Consider the following 13,611-nt stretch of genomic DNA (forward strand, 5'->3'; position numbering starts at 1 on the left):
CTCGGTATACAACACAGCATCTACATCAATCAGCGTACCATCTCCACCACTCCAAAAAATCACATCCTCTTCGTCCTCGATAAAAACGGACTCGGCATCTCATCCCTCTCCGGATCCCAAATCGGCACAGGCGGTAGTTCCCTCTCCATCCTCTCCCTATCCACCCCAACTCTGAACCCCTTCCCCATATCCACACTGAGTGGTCTCCCTCCCGCCCTAGCCTGAGCAAGCTCTACCAATGTTCTCCCCGTCCCAACATTCATGTTTCGTGCTAAGACCGCTTTCACCATCTCCTCGCCTCCTTCCTTGGCTTGCTTGCTGGGTAGGGCGCCGATCTTCGAGGGGAGCTGAGATGGAGGTTTTCGGGTTGGACTACCGCTGTCGCCAGCAGCTAGATTGTTGAAGCTTGGGAGCTTGCTTAGGCGTCGGTTACTGTTGGAGGGACTTCGTGCGAGGCCTAGAGGGCGCCCCTCTGGTTCCGTCACCGTTCGTGGTATGCTACTTCCTGTTGCTGCTTTTGCTGCTGTTGCTGTAGGGAAAAGAGTCGGTTGAGTGGTGAGCTTTTGCATCGTTGCTGTTGTGGCTTGTCGCATAATGCCCGGTCTGGCAGGTGCCTTGAAGGGATCTCGAGCGTGCACTTTCGGTCTTGTAGGTGAGGGAAGCTCAGGTATGTCATCGTCATCATCTGAATCATATGCCAAGGTAGGCTCCCATTTGTCTGTTGCTTTCTGCCTAGCTGCTTCGGTAAAGATGTTCTTGCTGGCGGCTGTTGCGGCTGCTTGAGCTGCTGCGTTGCGTCGTGGGGATAATGCTAAAGAAGAAATCGACATGGGCGACGGCTCAGCCATCTGTATGTCAGCAGGAGAGTCGAGGGTGGTCTTCGATCTGCTGAAGGGCGTCTTCGTAGACTTTCTTGGGCCTGGAGGCTTGTCTGTTGAAGTTCTGGGCGACTCTAGCGACAGAGAGCTGAGATCAGTAAGGTCTGTGGTAGATGGAAAGTCTTCCTCGCCTGACGCTGACATGGAGGATGGAGGGGCAATTTTCTCTTTGTTGCCAGACGATGGTGGATTCTGTAGGTCTTGCAGAGCTCGCTGCTCCGTGGATCGTGGCATGGTTCTTGCTATTTCTCGTGCTTTCTCGTTGACCTCCTTGTCGAATTTCTTCTGCAACCGATCTAAGCCAAGCTCAATCTGGTGATCAATCTCAAGTCGGGCTTTGACTTCCCATTCTCGTCTCAGGGTGTCCTCAATCTGTTGCCGCATTGCTTCTCGCTCTCGATCTAATGATGCAAGCCTCTCTTCTGCCTGCTGTAACTTCTGCGTTGCAAGCTCCTCTCGGGTCTTCAAGACTTTGCCCGTTTCAACCATTTCAAGTCCTTTTCGTGCGATCCAGACATATGGAACGGTAAGTAGGGAGGCGGCGTCGGGACGGAACTTTGGATTGACCTTTAAACAGCTTGCGATAACGTTCTGGAGCTCCTTGGAATACATTGATGGCAGTTCTTTGTACACCCCTTTCCGAATGTTCTGCGCAAGTTGAATGTGTGTCTTGGCGTTAAAGGGAGGTTCTTTCGTACAGAGTTCGTACATGATACATCCAAGAGACCAAATGTCAGACCGCATGTTGTATGTTTCGGCTTGACAGATCTCAGGCGACATGTAGAAGGGCGTGCCGACATACGTGGAAGCAAAGTCATGCGATTGCATGAGCTTAGAAAGGCCGAAGTCACCAAGCTTGACTGATTGATCTTCTCCCAGAAAAACTTCAAAAATTAGTATGCGCTGCGGAAAATTCCGTTATGTACTCACTGTTTTCCGGCTTCAGGTCTCGATGAAGGATCATGACGGACTGGCTCTTTGTCTTCAGTCCAGCACGAGGATCTTTCTGTCTCGACAGGTCACTTCCTGGACTGGGAGGTTCGATGCCATAATGACATCTATACAGGGCAGCGACAATCTGTGCAAATATCCTCCATACGAACTCCTCTGTCGCATACTCGCCAGTCGCCTTCAGATTTTTGATGACTGTCCCTAGGTCTCCGCCACCACAGTATTCCATATAGATGTACAGGTCCTGGCTGTTCTTCAGATGTTCTCGATGGAAATAGCCGACGATGTTGGGGTGTTTGAGCGTCGACAATATAGAGAATTCGGCATATAGCTGTTCGCGCTCCTTCGCCGACATCTTGAGGTAGTTGATCTCCTTCCGGCAGAGGACCTGACCTGCATTAGCATCCCGCCCGTTTGCATACAAAATATGCGAGGCTTACATGACCGTCCGACTTTCTTCGTACTTTGCGAATGACACCAAAGGCCCCTCTCCCTAATCACTATGTGAGTACTCAGACAGCTGTCGGAAACGGACCATCCTACCAATGACCTCAAGCACATCGTACTTTTCCTTCTCACTTTCAACTGCGACAGTTGCCATGCTTGCGCGGATCGAGACGGTTGACAAGAAGGTCGAGCTGGATTATTTTTCTGAACCGAGTTCAAGCCGAATTGCGCACCGCTCTACAGCTCCAGATTTCCAAATATGCAACTGCCAGTGCTGGTCCTCACAGTTGAGTAGAAAAGCATAGAAGCTATGTTGACGTTATCTTGGCGTGGCTTCGTTGTTGGGGCAACACATGAAAATGGCTTTCTTGGCACAAGCATTCTAAAATAATGGTAGCTTTGGACACAATTTTTGTGTTCTGGGAATTTATTGCTTTAGTACAGTGAGTATGGGACTTGTAGATTCACTTTTCTGGCCAGTCATCACGTTCACACACGTGAAGGGTAAGACTATGGTTCGGAAGTACCAATTTGGTGTTTCCAGGTATTCACATTTTTGGACAACATAGATACAATCATGTGAAGATCATTGCTATGCAGCATCAAATGATGCTGAGGTAGAGAATATCTCTTGGTACATGAGCTATGAGAAAGTCCTACGTTGTGGCTTTCCTGTCTTTCAGAGGCGGTTTCTAGACTACATCTGTCACAAACATATTCCCTCTGGTTGAAGGCTTGATCTGTGGTTCGCCCCTCTTCCAAAGCCATCATATTAGGACAAATGGGCCTGGTTCTATCATGTTGCGAGACCAAGTGTACATGTGACAGCGATAGTCAACAATACATATATGTAGAAAGTGAAACAGGTCGCTCACAGAAAATTGCCTTCACATGTATTGCCAGGGACTGCGGCCAAACAAAAGAGAGCGGAAATGTCACCAATGAATGTGCCTTTTTAATTCATTGCACGAACGCTATACACATTTCAGGCCGTGTGATTTTGTTATCATTGCGTAGAAGCATTTGTCCAAGTTGTAGTAGCTACAGTAATTACAGTATGGTCATGGATCGCCGCCTGAAGGTCGGATGATCCTCGGTACATGTGGACAAGATTTTGTGTGAATATCGAGGCATAGAACTTCTTCCCAATGATCTTACCATTTATGTGATGGCCAGTCAACTTAGATGCTATGGTCTGGGGCACGAAGGCTCGTCATGTCTACCAAGATACCTGTTGATCCTCTGATCGCAATCGTGGGTGCCACAGGGACTGGTAAATCCAAGGTAGAACCAACATCGCACCTCTTGCGACCCAATCTGATAACCGTAGGTAGCTTGCCATCGAGCTAGCGCAGCGCTTCAATGGCGAGATCATCAATGGAGATGCTATGCAGATGTACAAGGGCCTACCAATCATTACAAATAAGGTCTCCGAAGCCGAGAAGCAGAACATACCACACCACATCTTCGACCAGATAGGTCTAGAAGACCAGCCATGGACCGTCAGCAACTTTCGAAGAGAGGCACACAAGGCAATCGGCGAGATCAGGTCAAGAGGCAGATTGCCCATTTTGGTTGGAGGAACGCACTACTACACTAAAGCTGTTTTGTTCAACGATTACCTGCTAACCGGCGAGGGTGCATCTTCTGGGAGTGAAGATGATTCGAGGGAGAGATTTCCCATCCTCGAAGCGCCCACAACCGAGATATTGGCAAAGCTGCGTGAAGTGGACCCCAAAATCGCAAGCAGATGGCACCCGCTGGATCGCAGGAAGATTCGGCGGTCTTTAGAGATCTGGCTCCAGACCGGCAAGACCGCATCTCAGACCTATGAGGAGCAAAGCCAGCGGAGACTGAGCATGCGAGCGTGCGGACCTAGTGATGGTAATGACTCCTGTCTAAAGTACTCGTCCTTAATCTTCTGGCTACGCGCGAAGGACGATGTCCTGAAAAGAAGGCTCAACAATCGAGTCGACGCCATGCTAGAATGCGGGCTAATCCAAGAAGCACAAGCCATCTCTCAAGCCGAGCGTTCGCTGAACGCAGCCGGGATTCAGATCAACAAGGCCAAAGGTATCTGGGCCTCAATCGGCTACAAAGAGACCGAACCCTACATCTCCGCTCTCGCCGACACCTCCAAAACCCTAGGCGAGCTCGAAGCTATAAAAGCAACCTGCATTGAAGCCGCCAAAGGCGCAACCCGTCGCTACGCTCGCCGCCAGGAGCGATGGATCCGGACCCACTTCTCCGACGCTCTAACCGAATCCGACGCCATGGACACACTCTATCCGATCGACTGCACCAACCCCGATGAATGGGACACCAACGTGAACCAACCGGTCACGGACATAACAGAGAGCTTCCTGGCCGGCAACCCCCGGCCTACACCAGAGTCGCTCTCAGATATGGCTAGGGAGGCGATCTCAGCGATCAAGGCGGAATTGGAGCATGGCAATGTACGCGAATGCAGGTACTGTGAGGTCTGTGATAAGACGCTGATGACGGAGAAGGAGTGGACGGCTCATCTGAGGAGTAATACGCATAAGAAAGCTTTGGCTGGGAGGAAGAGATGGGAGGCTTTCAAGGCGTGGCAGGCTCGTCAAGGAGCTGCAGAGGAACATAGGAAAAATGATGAATAATTAGCAGTTCACTAGACCCGTGCTGAATATCATCACACTGATCCAGTGTTCTGTATATTGTGGAAACATGAAGCTGCATTTTGATTCTTATTCTAGCTAAAGAAGTAGGAATCAAAGCCTCGTGAGAAAAGCTCAGCCATCCATGAAGCCGAAACCCCTTCTGTTGAAGCTGATCCGCAGGAGCAAAGTCAAACACAGCTCGGCTGAAGTTCAAGCACTTGCCATAATCACAACATTTTTCACAACCAAGCGCTAGAGAAATCTCCTGTGCAATCCCCCACCTAAGAGGCCATGTAGCTGCTCGAGTCGACACCCTCCGCTGGATACTCTGGCACCTTAGCCTCGAACCTGCTCTCGATTTCCTTCAAGACAGTCTCATCCTGCTCGCTGCTCACAAATGAGATACTGAGCCCCTTGGTGCCGAAACGCCCCGCACGGCCAACACGATGGAGATATGAGTCGGCGTCAGCTGGCAAGTCGTAGTTGATGGCCAGGTTGATCCGCTCGATGTCAATACCGCGGCCGAAGACATCAGTGGCAACACAGATGCGCTTGTTGAACTCTTTGAATTCCTTATAGCGTTTGATTCTGACTTGGATTAGCTTTGTTAGAATAAGATCAATCGTGGAATGCTTACCGCTCCTCTTGACTGACGCCAGAATGTACAGCAATGCTGGGGAAATTGCATTCGCGAAGGATCTTGTCCAGCTCGGTTGCTCGCAGAGTACTCTTGACGAAGATGATGACTTGATTGAACTCCAAAGTGTCAAGGAGGTCATTCAACTTCCGGTTCTTCTCGCCTTCGCTGAGCTTGACGTAGTATTGCTGGAGTCCGTGCAATGTAAGCTTGGTCTCATCATCAACATATACCTCGAGCGGATTTCGCATGAACTTTTTGCAGATGGGTCGGATGTCCTGCGACAGAGTGGCACTGAACATCATGACTTGCTTTTCGGTAGGTGTCGCACGGAAGATTTCCTGTACGTCACGGCGCATGTCTGAAAGAGACAGTTAGTCGTGGTACAACTGGAAGAGCACCAGGATATACGAACCAATTTGGTCCAGCATCTTATCGCACTCGTCGAGAACGAAAGCCTTGATATTTCGAAGCGAGAGCTTCTTGTCACGGACTAGCGCGTTGAGCCGACCTGGGGTAGCCACGATGATATTGGGGTATGTGTCCTTGTTGGATAGGATTTCGATATCCTTCACCATGGGCGTACCACCATAGAAGACAGCGGTCTTGACGTCTGGTAGGTACTTGCTGAACCGAGCATACTCATTCTTGATCTGGTATGCTAGCTCACGGGTATGACACATGACGAGGACTTGGCATTCTCCCGGGACTGCTTCGAGTTGATGTAGCGTAGTGAGGACAAAAACCGCCGTCTTTCCGAGACCTGACTTTGCTTGACAAAGAACATCGACGTTAAGCATAGCTGTAGGTATGCATACTTGCTGAACTGTTGGTAGCGAAATGGACGTTAGACTTGATCCGACAAAATTGGGAAGACGCGCAGCAAATCGCGAAAGGTCCGTCCATCTCCAAAGTGATCCCGGCTCTTTCCCATGCAGATAAGTATGATAACATATTCCACCAAGGCGTCCAGAGGCCATTAGCGGCCCCACAAACCCACCTCCATAGGTTGCAATTGTGCTCGGTGCCAACTGCAGTACTTCCATCGTGATGGCATGTTCAGCACACCAGATTGGCTTCTGCATGGCTGGCTTAGAATACACAGAATGCCGCCTCGAAAGCCTGATCCAGCAAGCCGATCAAGCGCTGGTGAATTTGCACTGAAATCACTCTGAGCTGGCGGACATGTTCCTATGCAACAAAATTCTTGTATGCTCTCCTTTGAGAGTCCCAATCTTATTTCCAGACGCTATCATTCTGCATTTTCCTTTGGAGATGGACGGACTTTCGAAGCAAACGGAGGGTGAACGAAGGCTTTTGAAAGAATTTTATGACTAACCCTCCGATGGATGTTCGAAACCGCAGTCGGTAATGGCACGAAGAAGTTCACTCTTCAGAAGAAAGTCGCGAAAACCGGTTGAGTGAATGCCGACATAGCTTCCCTTTTTGTCGGCTCCTTTACCAGTCACAGTCAGATCACCCTTCTTCCCTGCTGCGCCGTTTGTTGTCGCAGCGGCAGTAGATGAGGCGGCAGCATCAGTGGCCTGAATTTCGTCATCAGAGTAGTCGATGAGGTCTTCTTCGGCAGACATTTTGTTGTTGATGTTGACCTTGGATCCTCGAGATGCAAGAAGTGGAAGGAATTTGAGGTGACAAAGGAGAGAAGCAGAATTAGCGCGAGTTCTTGGAAACGATATCGATGATGGAGGATGATAGAAGTAGCTGCGAGGTGAGGGCAGTGAAGTGGCGCAGAGGAATGAGGCTTAAGTGCCTGCAATGTTCTGAACGCAGAGTGAATAGGCAGAGATGTTTGCAGTCTCAGAACTTAGATCAAATTCCGCACAAGTTTCACACCATGCCACATTTGGTAGAATCTTAGTATTCTTGGCATGAACTTCTTGGGCTGCCTCCAACTACTACAGCACTAGCATTACTGTAGACACAAAATGATCGTTTGTTGCATGTTCATGGACTATAGGCAAGAGTCCTTCCACGTTCAATACATGTTTTCAACAATCGAGAAATAAGTCACAACTATGATGAATTAGATGTTGGGGTTGCGATAGCTGCAGAATATTTTGTAACCTGCATGCTGAACCAAGCAGCTGGCTTCGGCTCGAAGCTGCGGCTCTTGAAGCTTGTGCTAGCATGTAGGGCTCGGATGTATGCGATTGTTGGCATGAGCTTGTAGCTGGTGGGGACGTATTAGGCAGACATTCCAATGTACTCCTCCAACGCATGTAGAAGCCCCCCCTCCGTGATCAAGTATGATTCCTTGAGAAACTGGGTACAACCAATCCGACCTTCCACCTGCTTTCTGGTCGTCTCAAAAGTCCTGTTCCTCCTGGAAAAACATAGTAAAGCTAATGATGGTACCATAAATTAATAGGCCGCCAATGATGGACATGACCATTGCAGGAACTTGTATAAGGTGACAATGAGCAAGTAATGCTGGCAGAGCTATGGAGAGTACGTTAGTTGGCTATACCTCAGATTTTTGAAGTGCCCGCATCTTCAAGCCTCCAGGTTATAGATATTTTCAACGTACCAATCCCCATAACAACCAAGAACCCTGTGCAGAACCTTCCGAAGTCGATCACTGCATTGCCAGCATTCTCCATAAAGTCATCTGGGTTCGCACATCGTCCACATATCCAGTTGGGTAGTGGTGCGATAACATAGGTTGCGACAACGAGTAATGGCAGATAGTTATGAAACAGAGCTGAAGATAGGATGACAAGGAGGAAACCGATAGCGAGAACCTGTAAGGGTGAGCTTTTTGCAGTGAAGTTGGAGCTTTAGAAGATCATACGAAGGACAAAGCGATGATGGTCTTGAGCCCTGCCGCCATGGCGGAGATCTCAATAGGGGAAGAAGGTTCCCAACAGAAGCTATGAAGAAAATGTAGTCCTTGAACTTAAAAAGCCGAGTCAAAACTTCAGAGGGAATTAGGTATGTGTATTGCGCAGGGTAGTTGTCGTTAGGAGATGCAAAGTTGAAGCAGCAATAATGATGAAGCCTGATGTGGCTGGACTTGCGGCGTTTCACGTCGCCCGAGCTCGAGCTTGACCGCGTATTCAGTGCTCTGCCTGTCATTTACTACCAAAGTCTCGAACCCCAGCAATTAGGTCTTTTTCTCCTGCTACAAGTACGCTACAATTACTGCATACTTGAAGAGAGTCTCTATCCTTTACAATGTTCAGGAACAACTATGACAACGATTCTGTCACCTTGTGAGTCTTTCAAGTCCTAGCAGAACCCAAGCCCAATCCCGATTTCTAACTCGTCCTAGCTCTCCTCAAGGTCGGATATTTCAAGTTGAGTATGCACAAGAAGCTGTAAAGCAAGGTTCAGTGGTAGTTGGTCTTGTTAGCAAAACGCACGCAGTCCTTGTCGCTCTGAAGGTCCGAAACCCTCTCCAGAGATGATGAACGAAATTGACTCGAAGATGTAGAGAAATGCAGAAGAGCTGTCCTCATACCAGAAGAAAGTCATCGCTATTGACGACCACCTCGGTCTCTCCCTTGCCGGCCTAGCCTCCGATGCGAGGGTACTTTCCAACTTCATGAAGCAACAATCACTGGCATCAAAGATGACCTACGGTCGCCCTATACCAGTTGAGCGCATAGTAGGTATGATTGGCGATCGAGCACAGACGAACACGCAGCAATATGGTAGAAGACCTTACGGTGTCGGACTGTTAGTGGCCGGGATTGATGAGCTGGGACCACATCTGTTTGAGTTCCAGCCTTCAGGGATGACGCAAGAAATGCTAGCCTGCGCAATCGGAGCACGAAGTCAAATGGCCAGAACGTATCTAGAGCGACATCTGGACGAATTCGCAAACTGTGACCGAGATGAGCTGCTGAAACATGGCCTAAGAGCGCTGAAGGAGAGTTTAGCCCAGGACAAGGAGCTGACGGTCGACAATACAAGCGTTGGAGTCGTTGGCTCGACGTCAACAGATGGCAAGAAGAAGCTGGAGAACTTTAAACTCTATGATGGTCAAGAGATCGCGCCTCTATTGGAAGCCAGCTTAGAAACCACCGGCACAACAGAAGGAGAAACTGCGGGAGATGCCATGGAGACTGACTCATGATCGTACGTGAAATTGAGGCGCGGCGTTCTGGGTACAGTGGCATGGCAAGTACTATGGCATAGTCTAGAATTATGCTGTTGTTATCTATTCGTCTACCACAAGGTCTCTAATTACCTCTCTGTGCTTTCATTATTCATGCCGCTACCCCTGACTCCAATCCAAATTGTATCGACCCTGAGCAACCCTGTATTCCTTTAGCGCATCCAACACCTCATCAGTGCTCTTAACTTCCACAAGAATTCCAGCATTTGATTCTCCGACATAGCCCTCCTTCACAGAATTTCGGACCCATTGCAATAGCCCATCCCAGTACCCATCAATATTCACCAACACAATCGGCATCTTATGAATGCCCAATTGGTTCCAAGTAACCATCTCCATCACTTCCTCAATCGTCCCATACCCACCCGCCAATGCCACGAACCCGCTGCCAGGCCCGCCTTCAATCACCATCTGCGCCATCGCCTTTTTCCGCGTATGCATGTCCGATACCACAGTCGTAAGACCATATTCACTCTTCTGCGGCAAGCTGGCCTTCTCGCCTGAGTCTATCTTTTGCAGCTCATCCGCGGACATACCTCTCTCAGCGTCCTTGGAGCCGGAGTTGGAATTCAAGTCTGCTTGTTTGGCGTTCTGCTCGTACTTGGGGTCGATGCGGATGAGCGGTCGCGGAATGATGCCATGGACACTCTCGGGCCCGGAGAGGGAGACGAGCGTTCGTGCCAGCTCGCCCATAATACCGCGAGTACCACCGCCGTAGACGAGGGAGATGTTTGACTGGTGGAGAGACTGGGCAAGAGTTCGGGCAGACTCGGTATGCGCAGGATTGTTACCCGTGCCGGATGCGCAACTGGAGTGGTCTATGTCAGCAATAGCTATCAGAAACATTTCAGATGGCATCATTTCTCTCTTACAATACGCAGACAACGGCGGCCTTGGCCTTGTCATTCTCGGAGGAAGACGGTGGCATAGCGTAGAGAACGGTTTTGCACGAACAATGAGGAGATATCTGTCAATGAATGTGATGATGACTTATTTGGAAGAACAGCACCATGAAACCCAGCACCATCGGCTGGAAGAAGATATTTCAGGCCCATATTTAAGCAGCAAGAGGGTCGTGTTCGTCTGTTCCTGCGCTTAGGGCGTTAAACAAAGTTCAAATGAACGACAATTATATGTGAAGATTTTCTTGCTATTGCCCATTGCAAAGTTGTTGCAGCTCCTTAGCACTGCTTTGGAGTTGCTGCTGCTCTGGCTGTTCATATCACATTCTTCATTACGCAATGTAATGCTCTAAAATCTGTGTTATCTGGTACAATAAATTCGGGGCTCAAATGGGGGCGACGAACACATGTAATGAGATTTTATGAGGTAGGTCTGTACAGTGGCTTGTCTCAGTATTTTCGTCAACCCACCTCGAGCCGCCTGCCCCATTCCCAGACCAATGACATTTCTTCAGTACCTTAAACCCAAGATAGCAGCCAAGATACCGTATGTGGTCCTTCCATCGACCATAGTGGCATGCAGATATCTTCTACCCGCCCCGTGAGTCCCGGCTTCGGAAGAGACTTCCTTTGCTGCTGTACAGAGTACGCAAGCGGACATACAGGAATAACATGTACGCGTTGAGCAATGTCAAGAGTCAGAAGAGTTCATGCAACAAGGATACTTGAGTAGTTAGTTAGAGAGCTTGACCTGGACAACCACCAACCGGAGTGTGCTGTTGTGCCAGCGATTTCTATGTTCCTGTTCCTGTTCGTCACTCTTGCAGTCCAGTTCCAAATACACTTCACTCGACATGCCAATCTTAGAGGAATGTGCATTTGCACGCTAACAATCATGCCGGTGCTGTTTCACGGGATTGTACCTTACACAGTCCTTCTGTTCACTTGTGATGTCAATGTTTCCACTACTGCGGCTTCGCTACATCCTTGTTGAACCTCAAACTACAGATACCAATGCAGATGAAGCTTTTTAAGCGGTATGCCTCCGAGTATCCCTGTCCTTCCTATGAAAGGCGGGCTCTGTTAGGCTTTGGGTCAGGTAGTACAAAGGAGTACTTTTGCTTCATATCCAGCTCTTTCAGACGATTCTGCAGCAAATGTTGTACCGTCATAGTTTACTTCTCATCAATCATGAGACATCGTGATTGGCCTTAGTATTTATACTTCATTGGAGCTGACCTTCTAACTCGACCATCTGTTATCCTTCGATTTCTTTCCCACATCTAGCACCTAACCTGAGCAGAAGAAGAACAACATCAACACCACGCTATCCACGCACTCTTTTGTAGGTGGGCTCGTGCCTGAGTAGACAACGTAAGGCCACAAACCAAGAAGAGACTCCTTATTTTTGCTCCTCCTGCTGAGGACCCTGACGCCGCAAGCACCACCGGCCTCACCCTTTTCAAATTAAAACCCGCAGCTCACCTTGGCAGGATGCTGGTGCTCCTTCTTCTTTCATATCTAGACCATAACCCGAATCTTCGTCTTCTCAACCAGAAGCCACAAAACGCGTCCCGTGATCAAGACGTGCGGACTCTTTCTCTCAATCAAGAACCACAACGCCTTATATTCAATTTTTCCCAGAATGCGTATGCTGCAGTTGCAAGGAAGACTTGCCCAACTACCGTCCTGAAAAACACAACACTAACCGTCTGAGAACAGCATGTTTTCAGACTGTTCCAATGAAATTGTTTCCAGATAACTCGATTCATTATGTTTCGGAGTGGTCCATTGCGCTTGCAACGCCTCTACCAGGTCAAGTGGGAGGCCAATAGCCTACATCGAAATGTCCTCCAGGCGCAGGGCTGAAACACAGCCACCATTATCACAGTATGCTCAGGCCTCTGTAGGGGTAACAGCAGGCCTACTCTTTCTTCGCTTAGGCTTCTCTCGTCCACCAGGCGTCGTGGGGCTTCGATCGCCACCTTTTGCTGACTTCTTTCCAACCGCTTGCGGCACGTCCGTCTGGATCGGTGGCGGAGGAGAAGGTGCTGGGCTCTTTTCCTTCGATTGAGCAGAAGGCTGTCTATCGGTGGATGGGGTTTCCTTCGGAGGAGCTGCTGTATCTCTCACCTTTGACGTTCGGAAATTGCCGGGTTCGCCAACAAGAGGAGCATCGTCCATATACTCTTTACCATAGCGGCTTGAGAGGTTCAAGGCCTCAAGAAACATTTGTGTATCCTCGAACTCTGAGTAGTCATGGTTAGAAGCCGATTTCATGGGCTGCGTTGCTGACTGAACGTCGGGCATCGGTGTGTCTTCTCTGCTTTGCTGAGACAACCCAGTCTGTTTAGGATTCGAAGCCTTTTGCGAAGGCGTGAGATATGTGTGACCGTATGCTGCTGAATATAAAGGCAAAGGCGCCGCTGTTGCCAGCAACTTGTTCAAGGAAGTCACTGTTGATAGCTTTCATCATCAGCGATCAAGAGCTTCATCTGCGTATATTCCTACCATTCGATTACCGATCAATTTTGCAATGGTCGGCGCCTGGTAGATAGCATCCCCAACGATGTAATACATGGCCAACGGCGTAACCTCGTCTTCTTGCCCTGGTCTCTTCCTCCGGGCCTGCTTCTGGATGACCCAAATGTTCGAGAACTCGCCGTCCTTGTACCGTACCTTTGAGGCTATCGGATCATGAGTAACGACGTATTCCGTACCTGCAATCCTGCGAAGCTGCGCTTCGAAGTTTTCTCTGGTTGCAAGCCAATTAGAAAAGCGAGGATCACTGATTGCTTGGAGGAAGACGGAATTGTTGTTTGACTGTCTGTCGAAGAATGGAGATTGAGCGAAGTAGAATAGAACTACAACGCATCAGAACTTCACCCAGAGCGCAATTGTAGGGAGCTAGGAGCACCATTGTTTTCGTGTACATATCGACCATTATCCGCTATCCACTGCGAATCGCGGTAGAATAACTCATCCAGTTTCTGTTCTTGCTCGGTCTCCATTATAG

At 49.1% G+C, this 13,611-nt stretch overlaps 7 protein-coding genes across 7 annotated transcripts; 2 read left to right on the forward strand and 5 right to left on the reverse strand.

Annotated features, from left to right (window-relative positions):
• Positions 1-59: 59 nt before the first annotated feature.
• On the reverse strand, positions 60-2,430 carry EPUS_04015 (G2-specific protein kinase nimA; the record flags this gene model as incomplete). Its single annotated transcript, XM_007806877.1, has 4 exons — positions 60-1,762; positions 1,809-2,217; positions 2,270-2,322; positions 2,373-2,430. 4 exons carry the CDS (start codon positions 2,428-2,430, stop codon positions 60-62), a joined length of 2,223 nt encoding a protein of 740 aa, XP_007805068.1.
• A 1,061-nt stretch (positions 2,431-3,491) lies between these two features.
• EPUS_04016 (uncharacterized protein) lies at positions 3,492-4,915 on the forward strand (the record flags this gene model as incomplete). Its single annotated transcript, XM_007806878.1, has 2 exons — positions 3,492-3,560; positions 3,611-4,915. 2 exons carry the CDS (start codon positions 3,492-3,494, stop codon positions 4,913-4,915), a joined length of 1,374 nt encoding a protein of 457 aa, XP_007805069.1.
• Positions 4,916-5,196: 281 nt separating this feature from the next.
• On the reverse strand, positions 5,197-7,144 carry EPUS_04017 (ATP-dependent RNA helicase sub2; the record flags this gene model as incomplete). The annotated part of the gene is made up of 4 exons (XM_007806879.1): positions 5,197-5,503; positions 5,553-5,913; positions 5,968-6,378; positions 6,892-7,144. 4 exons carry the CDS (start codon positions 7,142-7,144, stop codon positions 5,197-5,199), a joined length of 1,332 nt encoding a protein of 443 aa, XP_007805070.1.
• Positions 7,145-8,041: 897 nt separating this feature from the next.
• EPUS_04018 (uncharacterized protein) lies at positions 8,042-8,403 on the reverse strand (the record flags this gene model as incomplete). The annotated part of the gene is made up of 2 exons (XM_007806880.1): positions 8,042-8,314; positions 8,365-8,403. The coding sequence occupies 2 exons, from the start codon at positions 8,401-8,403 to the stop codon at positions 8,042-8,044; spliced, it is 312 nt and encodes a 103-aa protein (XP_007805071.1).
• A 344-nt stretch (positions 8,404-8,747) lies between these two features.
• On the forward strand, positions 8,748-9,651 carry EPUS_04019 (proteasome subunit alpha type-1; the record flags this gene model as incomplete). Its single annotated transcript, XM_007806881.1, has 3 exons — positions 8,748-8,785; positions 8,845-8,956; positions 9,007-9,651. 3 exons carry the CDS (start codon positions 8,748-8,750, stop codon positions 9,649-9,651), a joined length of 795 nt encoding a protein of 264 aa, XP_007805072.1.
• A 141-nt stretch (positions 9,652-9,792) lies between these two features.
• EPUS_04020 (uncharacterized protein) lies at positions 9,793-10,551 on the reverse strand (the record flags this gene model as incomplete). Its single annotated transcript, XM_007806882.1, has 1 exon — positions 9,793-10,551. One exon carries the CDS (start codon positions 10,549-10,551, stop codon positions 9,793-9,795), a length of 759 nt encoding a protein of 252 aa, XP_007805073.1.
• A 1,940-nt stretch (positions 10,552-12,491) lies between these two features.
• Positions 12,492-13,606, reverse strand: EPUS_04021 (uncharacterized protein; the record flags this gene model as incomplete). The annotated part of the gene is made up of 3 exons (XM_007806883.1): positions 12,492-13,061; positions 13,107-13,459; positions 13,513-13,606. 3 exons carry the CDS (start codon positions 13,604-13,606, stop codon positions 12,492-12,494), a joined length of 1,017 nt encoding a protein of 338 aa, XP_007805074.1.
• Positions 13,607-13,611: the final 5 nt, after the last annotated feature.

This window comes from Endocarpon pusillum (genome assembly GCF_000464535.1).
Source record: "Endocarpon pusillum Z07020 unplaced genomic scaffold scaffold6331, whole genome shotgun sequence".
Taxonomy (NCBI): Eukaryota; Fungi; Ascomycota; class Eurotiomycetes; order Verrucariales; family Verrucariaceae; genus Endocarpon; species Endocarpon pusillum.